The sequence below is a fragment of the Mercenaria mercenaria genome, chromosome 4 (genome assembly GCF_021730395.1).
Source record: "Mercenaria mercenaria strain notata chromosome 4, MADL_Memer_1, whole genome shotgun sequence".
NCBI classification, from domain to species: domain Eukaryota; kingdom Metazoa; phylum Mollusca; class Bivalvia; order Venerida; family Veneridae; genus Mercenaria; species Mercenaria mercenaria.
Genome location: NC_069364.1, coordinates 26606163 through 26616510, shown reverse-complemented (window position 1 = coordinate 26616510; position 10348 = coordinate 26606163). Strand labels below are relative to the sequence as shown.

At 34.2% G+C, this 10348-nt stretch overlaps 1 protein-coding gene across 1 annotated transcript; it reads right to left on the bottom strand.

The window, feature by feature from the left end:
* Positions 1 to 2965: 2965 nt before the first annotated feature.
* On the bottom strand, positions 2966 to 10297 carry LOC123552747 (C-factor-like). Its single transcript, XM_045342487.2, has 4 exons — positions 10143 to 10297; positions 9053 to 9104; positions 7990 to 8180; positions 2966 to 4269 (listed from the first exon to the last, which is right to left on the bottom strand). Exons 1-4 carry the CDS (start codon positions 10275 to 10277, stop codon positions 4039 to 4041), a joined length of 609 nt encoding a protein of 202 aa, XP_045198422.2. The 5' UTR covers positions 10278 to 10297; the 3' UTR covers positions 2966 to 4038.
* Between the last annotated feature and the right edge of the window lie 51 nt (positions 10298 to 10348).

Sequence of the window (10348 nt, the reverse complement as noted above, 5' to 3'; positions counted from 1 at the left end):
GTTCAAGAAGAGAATTTATCTGAAACTGCTGTTATGTACCAGTACTCCTGATAACCTGGTGAAGTCACTGGACAAAGTTGACTTCCAACAAAGTTCAGATAACTACTCAAATCTTTATTCCTCCTTAGGTGCATCCGACAAAATTTGCTCAGTTAGATGTCTGAAAACATTGTTGACAGCTCATGGAAACGGCATGTTGTTATGAGCTCAATTCTTAGTCTATAACTGAATGAAACCTCTAAGAAATACATCTGACTGCATGAAAGGTAAACTTAAAACTGATTTTTTTTCATAAGGCTGTAATGTTTCATACCGTTTCAAACTGGAATTTACTATAAATGCAGCCGTCATAACCTTGCACCGGTGTCATTATTCTACGCTGTAGCAAAATACGGGAAAAATAAAAATGCGTCCATAAAAAATACGCAAATGAATGGCAGCAGAAAAGGAAATACTTCATCTGTTTGAAATTAACTTCCGTTAGTCAGAAGGTAAAAGGTCGTCTTGCATTTGTGGTCAAAACACTTCATATATGGGCGAGTAAACAATTTAAAACTATAATATAATGTTGTTATATGAAATGTACGGACGTAAATCTGAGATACTTGTAGTTACTGCTGTAAATCTGAATAATTGAGCCGTGCCATGGGAAAACCAACATAGTGGCTTTGCGACCAGCATGGATCCAGAGCAGCCTGGGCATCCACGAAGTCTGGTCAGGATCCATGCTGTTCCTTAATGGTTTCTCTAATTGCAGTAGGCTTTAAAAGCGAACTGCATGGATCCTGACCAGACAGCGCGGATGTCTGGGTCCATGCTGGTCGCAAACCCATTATGTTGGTTTTCTCATGGCACGGCTCATATAAGATATACAGTTCTTGTACAGTAATAAAAATTCGTAAAGGAACAAACACCTGCAGTGCATTTTCTATGCCTTACGTCTCTATAAATAAAGTGTTTCCGACACAACGTGTCTAAAAAGCAGCGTTTGTAATACATTTTATGCTTATATTGTAAAAAATGGATATAAAACAGAAAAACAATTATCTAGTAGGTTACAGAAATAAGGCTTATTCTATGAGATATGTGTAAGTTAAATAACATTAGAATATACGTAATTCAAAGCACAACAAGAGTTTGACTAGTAACAATAAATTAAATAAAAAATAAATTTGACTAGCTAACCAGGTGGTAGAAAGCAAAATTCCTATTTAGAAGATGCCTACTAAAGGGTTAATACAACGATTCAATTATAAATATAGGTTGCAAATATATATATATCGTACATGTTTTGTTGTTGTTGTTGTTTGTGTGTGCGTGCGTGCGTGCGTGCGTGTGTGTGTGTGTGTGTATTAACGTCTGCAGAAGACCTCGAGAATGTTTGTGACCGAGACCGAAAGTCGAGCTCACAAACATATCCCAATTAAGGGCTTCTGAAGACGATAATATACGTATATATTTTTTATGTGTTTTTTTGGGGGGGGGGGGGGGGTGTTGATGTTGTTGTTGTTGTTGTTGTTGCTGGTTAGAAATGTTGAAAATATCATGTTACAGCAGTGCAGTGTACAGTGTATTCATGTTTTTCTACTAAATGTAATTTATATTTGCTATATAGCTATGTTCAATATAAATTTTAATGAAACTCTTTGTAATGTTCTGTTTTCTTCGAAACATTTAAACTCTCAATTTTATTTGTTCATGCGTTTTTCCACGTCGAGCAAATAAACAAAGAAATGATAAATACCTTAGTAATTTAGAGAAGTAATCTGTGTCTAAAACAGTTTTCTTTGTTATTTGATTTTTTTCCCCCGAATTTATTATTTATCTTTAAAATGGACATTAAGTCCATTTTTATAAACAAAATATATGGAAATGAAATGTCTGCAAACACACAGAGAACATTTTTGTTTACCTTTAGCCTGCTGGTTGCCTTTGCGACCAGTGCAGACCAAGATCAGCCAAGGTTGCACTGTTCGCTATTCAGTCAGTAAATTTTCAGTGAAAACTCTTTTGAATAATAAATGACATTGCCCAAACTGAATGATGGACCAGTCCATTTTAGAAATTTAGCAGGATATAGGATATAGAAAGCCTCTAATACATTAAATGGGGTTAAAATGGATCTAAATAATTTGATGTTAACACCCCTAACTACTATACTCGTGGGCGGTAACACTGTTTATTTTTCCCCGTCCTCTGCAAATCAGGGGTTGTGGGAACTTTATCAAGCTTAAGTTATAATTATATTTGGGACCGTTTCAAATTGTAACAGCTTTTAAATCTTACAGCTGTTTTGAAATATGACAAGGCTACAAATACTTTATGTACGCTGTTAATTGTTGTGTGCTACCAAAACGTAAATAACTTGTGGGATTTTATCACGCTGACATATTTTTAGCCGAAGCAGTCTTTAATATATGTAACGTTGACAGTTGATAGACAACGACAAGACACGTTTCTATAAAAAAGTATTTTATGAAAAATTGTTGTTGTCACCACAACAAACAGACATAAGTATGTTTTGTTAATTGGCAATAATGAGGTTAATAACTGGCTACAGTGATATTTTTATATGGTAACAACGTATTGTAATTAATATTGGTAACATTTTTTTGCAAATTTTGATGCACAAAATACAGTTTAAGTGAGAATGAGTGATGATGTACTACGAAAAGTGATGATAATGAGCTGATGACATGACACTTAACAAGATGTTTAGTTTTTTTTTCTAGAACGGCATGAACCGACACACGTGTAGGCCAGTAAATGTTTTACGTTAATTGGCAGTGTCTCAGTTATAATTGGAATTGATATTCAATATTCATCTTAATATGCAATTGTGATTTGTACATTGAACTTATATTGTACCTATTGTTTTGTAATTATGCTTTGTAAATTGAAATGTTATATATTATAATATGTACTCTTCAATCTTTGGAGGCAATAAAGATATCTATCTATTTATATACAATGATAAACATTTATTCAAAGGGGAAATGAAACATACTTTAAGATTCTGTTTGATTACTTAGTATATTTAAAAGTACATGAGTACTCATCAAAAATATCACAATCAAATCTTTTCTATCCGTGTCTATCTTCGTTTACTGCTTAATCCCGCTTTGAGGTATTATTAGAAGATGCACAGTCAGTGCAAGGGTACGAGGAAGAATTGTTTAAAATTAAAATCTTAAATCAAGTGAAAAGCGTTCTTTTCCGTGTAACAAAGAAAACCTAAAAAATATCTTTGTTTGTCATATATTTTGCGTTGAGCGAGTAAAATAACGCAATGCCATATTTTTTCATATTAAAGGTGGTCAATTTACTTTATCTCTAATAGGTCATGAAAGAAGAGATTTTATTGCTAAAACCGAAAAAGTTAGTATGTTATATAAAGAATATAACATAAACATGGTTGTCTTTCCATAATGAATTTACTAAACTTGTTGGATAAAAATGATGTTCGACAGAGCCTCTGACTTTTTTATTCTGATTATAAAAATAACCCACGTACAATCCTCTATTTCTGCACACGTAACTCGTATAATTAAAGGCTGTTTAGGCAGGGAATCATAACATCGTTGTGACGATTAAAGCATTGTTAGTCATATTAGAATTATAAATATATGTTGATTTGAATGGAATTGTATGCTTATTGGAAATTTGTAAACAATTCTAAATAATTCCTCGTGAAATTATTACGCCCGACGTATAACCGCCCATCGTGTATAAATAATGATAAAGCAGTGTTTTGCTATAAATTATTTCTTAATTCAAATGCGTGATAGACCATCAATCTGTATCTTTATAATAACACAACTTTCTCAGCCATATGTAGTAATTTCAGTTATTCATCAGTAACACACCCAGAACCACATGTTCTAAAAGAATGCTCATGCTTTCATATATACATGCGGATCATTTTTGTGTGTACGTAGCGTCATAGGAAACAAATAGTATTGTTCGTCCAAGCATTATAAAACGTATACATGTTCGACGATCTATCGTACATAACTCTCCCTTCGTTAACTGCATGACCTACCACCCAAATACTTTTCCTGTTGTTGAATCATAATATTTTCCAGATTTTTCTTCTCCTTGCAGTTTTCTCAAGATGGTGAATACTCCAGAGACACTTTCCTCCGCGCTTATTTTGGCATTCGGTCCTCCCATATTCGTTTTCACCCATCCGGGATGTACAGCGGCGCAAAGGATGCCATCAGCTTTTAGATCTACGCTCAAACATAATGTAATCATGTTTTGAGCAGCCTACATAAAAAACGAAAATTTCCTTTAACAGAAATCGATGTTTTTATATGTTTACTTTAAAAAACCTATTTTATTGAAACTACACTGGTTTAAGCTTTGCAGAGAAACGTCTTATCATGAATTTTTTTCTTGCTATTACGTTTTGCAATAACGTATTTTCGTGACATTGTTCTAGCTTTTAAACTTAGCATTCATATACATCTTTACATGAAAGTTTTGCTAAAGATGTCTGAAAAGTATCAACTATATTCTTCTGTCAATTACTTGTGTTTAAATATAACTAAAGGGCATGTGAAAAGTTGTTCCTGTTGATGCAACAGCTTCATTTAGATGTAAATGACAATAACAGGTCTATACTATTCATCTAATGACTTCCAATGATCATGTTATATATTTTATTACTGTACAACGTTCGGTAAATGTATGTTATTTGGTGGAAGTTTGACTTTTGCATGCAATGCTGTACAAAATCAAAAAATATTTTTTACGTAGGCAACTTGCGGATCTGATACATGAATTGTTGCAATATTTTAAGAAGTTAGTTGTTTTGTTTTATAGTAAAGTAGTTGTTGTTTTGTTTACCTACGAGGCATTTCGATTACAACGATGTATGAAGTGTGCTTTCATGGGACGGATGTTATGTAGAAGAGGACAGACGGAGGGATAACAGAACTAAAATCAACATTTCTATACCTCGATATGACCTCACGGCAGAGAAAGTAACAAGATATATTCAAGGAAATGAAGAAACAAACTGTAGCTTGTAATCTAATTTGTATCGAATGTCAAAATTCCGTCAAAATGACATCAAGAGATATGAAATTTAGTTTACATTATTTGAATTATGATGGCAAGGGTGTAAAGTATCATTGACTTATTGTATGGTGGTACTGAGAAGCTAACTCGCTGACTATCGCAAATATGATTTTAACGTGGGGAAGTGGCTAAGTGCAAAAGGTGTGTGTGTGTGTGTGTGTGTGTGTGTGTGTACATGTGTTTGTGTGTGTGTGTTTGGATTTAACGTCTTTTTCAACATTTTTTCAGTCATATAAACGACGGTGTCTACTTGTAGCAGTGAGCAGAATGCCCAACTTTATAGTGCTGCCTCACGGGAATATCACGCCGTAGACACGTGGCATGATAACCCACCCAGTCACATTATACTGACACCGGGCTGATCAGTCCTAGCACTATCCTCTTAATGCTGAGCGCCAAGCGAGGAAGCTACTAGTACCATTTTTTACGTCTTTGGTATGACACGGCCGGGGATTGAACCCACGACCTCCCGAACTCAAAACGGACGCTCTACCACTAGGCTACCGAGCAAAAGGAGGCATAACTGTATCAAAATGCGAGAAAGAGTTACGGAATGTGTGTCTACTATTGCATAGAAGATTGTGAAGTTCGACTCTACTCCTCATCATTGCAATTTATATGTTTCAAGTTTGAAGTCTATCCCTTGCATACATTTTTAAGTTACGCTCAAGACAAACAAAGTGGAAATGGACGGCAGGACGGTCGGAAAGACAGACGGATTGATGAACGGTATGATTACTATACGCCACCCTTCCGGTACATAAACAAACTTACTAAAATGTGTGATCACAAGAAAAAAACAGAATTCAGACAGGCGGCAAAAATCATTTTGGGGCATTACTAAAGCAAGAACTACAATTATAAATCCTTGGTCAAAACTTATCGTTTCATCTCACGAAAGACTTTAATACGTTGTCATTCAAATTTGTATTTACTAGCTCACAACAAAACTTTTCAATTGACAGTCACAGATAGATATTTAGGGATGACACTGTTTTATCAGTCTTCAGAATTTGTAACAGCATGTAGACACAAGAACAGGCCAGTTGATTGTTTTTAAAAGCAAAGCAAACAACTGACACACCTTACCTTTGATGCTCTATATGGATACACTTGTCCAAAGTTCTCAGTTATAGAACCATAAACTGATGATATATTAATAATGGCCGCCTTATTACAAGACATAACTTCATCTTTTTTCCCGCCCGCGGCCTATTTTAACAGTGGTAAAAAGGACTGAAATAAAAAAAAAAATGAATTTTGCTTCAATCTTTGTTGGAATGTAAATACATGCCCAGTGTAATTCAACATACTGACATTTTTATTTAACAACCTATAAATTAAAACAGAGTTTGGATAAAAATTCATATCAATCCGTTCAATTTGTCTGCTCTCTCTCTCATGGGTTAAACATGCAAACATTTTACTTAAAAATAATGTTTAGATGACATATCAAAAGTCTCTATCTTAATGCGGCAATAGTTACATAATTAATTTGTAAGAATTTGAATTTCTCTACAACGGATCTGATAATACTCAAATGTCTGACAAAAAGGAAACCCCTATTCATCTAGAAAAAAAACAAATTTCAGAAGCTATCTATAGCAATAAATAGTTTGAACAGACAAAATACATTGAAGATATTAAAATGTCCACTTTCGCTCGTCGATGTAGATTCGAAATCTCCCTTGGGGCGTAGAATTCTCCATGTGAAGAAGTCATCCAGCTGGGTTACGAAACGTTGGTGATGCTTACCCAGGTACTAGCCCATGCCTAAAAATACCCAGAGTAGCGCCTGGCGTATTACTGTCTGTAAGACTACTAGGGGTAGAATCAGATTTTGTCAAATAACAACAAGTGTACAGAGTTTTGTTTTAAAGAAAAGGAGGACTTAAATATAATTCTTAACAAAAACAAGCGCTGACGATCAAATAACGACAATATAGATTTTTCTCAATCAGACGAGCTAAAACTTTGCAAAAAGACAGTAATGTTGCTTAGTGTTTTGTTAAGTAATTTCTTCACATCTGAAAAATAGGAAAATTATAAAGAGTACCTTAAGTTTCTAGGGTTGATAATTTATGGATGTGTTTAAAAGTTACGACTGCATGTCATCTAATCCTATTTAAATGTATTATTGGCGTATTTACACGTTTAAGTATGGCGAAATCGTAACATGTAATTCTGAGACAGATAGCAGACAATTAAAGACGTATCATCTATCAGAACTGAAATGTTCGGTAAGCGTTTCTTCAAGTATGAGGCCTTCCAGGCAAGAAACAGCCTCCCAAGTGGAAAACTAGAAGATGATGACATTGTGCAAGCCTGTAGCTACCCAACCTGTAGATGTTCAAAACCTTGTAGTTATAGTTTTAACCATATTTGATACGAGTTTTTATTTATTTTGTTACATGCAGGTTCCTTTGAGTGTGCATGAATGTTTTAGCTCTCAGTTTCTGGCTATGTCTCTTATTTTGTTCTGTCTATGCTACTACTTGTTTTATTCCCTATGAAAATGCAAGTTGCGAATATACTTGCTGTGTTTCATATTTGTCCTTTAAATATGTCTTATTGCTACTGTTTGTAAATTCTTAGAACGTATTTAAGGATTAAATGTTATTTTTGGGTATAAAGCATAATGGGAGTTCTTGCAAATCCATGAATTGCAATTGCGTTTCTTGGATGATTTGCAAGAATTCACAATAACATTCAATTCTTATTCATGTATTTTTACGGTTGCCCGTTACAAACGTAAGCCGTTTTTGTTCCGTGAGTATCAGAAAACCACACGGCGGCAGATGTCAGACTTTCGATCTTTTAAACAAGTAGAACAGCCAAAAACGCCCAACGTTAAATTGTATTTGGCCTTCTGAAGAAAAATACAGGTCCTTTATATCTACTGACCCGACTAATCATCAATGGACCAATTGCATTCACATCAAAATTTCTTCTCATCTCTTCCCATGAAGTATTATAAATATCAGCATCAGCTCTGTAGATTCCTGCATTATTTATGAGAAGGTTTATTCCATTATCTTCTACAACAGATGCTACCACTGCCTTAGCATTCTTCATAGACCTCTGATCTGCCGCATCTGAATATACAAGAAAAGTTTGATTTAGAACTCAAGAAAACATGGAATAAATATAAATTCAGAATTAAGTCAGAAATTATTTAATATCAGTTTATGCATAGCTCACAAGTCTATTTACAGGCTTTATTATTATGCCGTGTGGAGGCATTTGAATTCAGTGTTTTTATGTTTTTGGTCCTTTGAGATTATGGAGTCCAATCAATATCTATATAACAGAATTCCGCTTAAGCCGGTGCTAGGGGGCGTGATGGGTGTTGCACTTTCCATTACCTTTCATTAACAGGCGCAATTAAACCGAGTCTGCTAATATTTTGCTTGACTGCATTTTTGCTTGGAAAGGAGATTCTTACATATCTTATTCTGAAAAGCAAATACAACTAGAGCAACCAGAATAGGACAATATTTTTTTCTGGTTTGCATGCATGTGTAAACCCTGCCGAATGATGTATACATTGAATAAAGCCCATACGTATGGAATCACACATTTTGAGGCAAAAGTACTTGCACACCTGGCAAGACTAGTTCGATATTATCTGCAAATGACTTATCTAAAACGTACGTACATCTTTAAAGCATGTGACCAGACGAAAATAATGTGAACTGAATCTATTAGTAGATGGATGCATGACCGTTTCCGTTTCGTCTGACTTTCGATACCTCAGGAAAGATAAAGACCGTCTACATGGAACTAAGAAAACCGATAGAAGCATTTATTTATCTTAAACAAAAATTGCTCGTCATAAATAGTTCGTTAAATATAAATATTTTTAAATTACACCTACCTATTTTCTTCAGAAAACGTAGGGCCACAATACAAAACTTGTCACTTTACCTATCTATTACAGAAATTGGAGGACTACTTTTGGACTTACCTAGCTTGATAACATGTACATATGGACTAGTTTGCGCAATTTCAGTCAACTTCTGAAATAAGAAGTGAAAGAATACAAAAGTTTCTGTAATAAAAGTATCAGATCAAAGGCTGGGGCAGTAAAAAGTCTTTGTAAAAAATAAGATCTTGGATGGACAGGTCTGCAATTAGTAGTAGCAATAACTAAAGGAAATATAACTCTTCAAAACCCTTGATTCCCCTTTTCAAAAGCATTTGTAATGCTCACAGTCTGATCTCAAACAAAGCTTATCATGTAACATAGAAATTTGTTGTAAATATTGGAAGATAGTTAATAAATAAAATGTTGCACACTGGAACTTGTACAATGAATTCAAACGAGAAATTACCGGTCCAAAATAATTTTCATTTCTATTGTTTACTGATTGGCTTCACAGTCTTTTTCAGAAAAAGTTTGATTAATATTCATTTGCAACAAATTAAGATACATTGAAATAAACCACATACACACAAAAGAAATTCCAGACACGTTTAGGGCATGATTTTGACACACCATAAAATTATCATTGAATGTTATGTCCAAAAATACAACTGTATTGTCACGCATATACATATATTTAGGGTAACAAATCTTGTAATGATAACGTAGTCATTGCTGCATACAGATAGAGAACTGATAATTTCTTGTCCATCATATAGACGTAGAAGAGGTGATATTATACAATGTTTTAAAATCATAAGAGGTCTTGATGACGTTCCATTTGAAAGACTGTTAACAACTTCTGAATCAAGAAACCAATTTGTCAAAACCAAGAAGTGAAACAACTTTAAGGCTTCATAGTTTTTCACAACGCAACATTTCGTTTTAGAATAATTACCTGATGAAATAGTATCCGATAAAACAGAATTGATAAACTTTGGAGCAATGACATGTATATTTATCACACATGAGATAACACAAGATTTGCCAGAATATTACCAGATTTTCCCTTTTGTGAAGAAAACAACAGTAAAGCGCACAGAAGAATAGGACAATATGTAGACTTAAAAAGAATCTATGATCCAGCAAATATTCTACAAATCAACAAATCGCGAAAACTGAATTTATTTACCGACGCTTTTTCTGGAAATCTGCAACATGCCAAGATGTATTTTGGTGGATCCACAAATTTTAAAAACTGCCTGACAAACTCCAAACCAATTCCTCTATTAGAACCAGTAATTAAAACTGACTTTGGCGACAACATTGTTGGTAAATAACGAGCGTCCAAGATATTGACCTCTAAGGTGTGCGAACACCAAAACTTTAATGTCCCTA

What these genes read in the sequence shown, in the direction of transcription:
- LOC123552747 (XM_045342487.2), bottom strand. Translation starts at nt 10,277, where the DNA reads ATGTTGTCGCCAAAGTCAGTTTTAATTACTGGTTCTAATAGAGGAATT. An exon ending in GATTTCCAGAAAAAGCGTCG is followed by an intron (nt 9,105 to 10,142) that starts GTAAATAAATTC and finishes TTCTTATTTCAG; the next exon opens with AAGTTGACTGAAATTGCGCA. An exon ending in GTCCATTGATGATTAGTCGG is followed by an intron (nt 4,270 to 7,989) that starts GTCAGTAGATAT and finishes TTTTTTATGTAG; the next exon opens with GCTGCTCAAAACATGATTAC.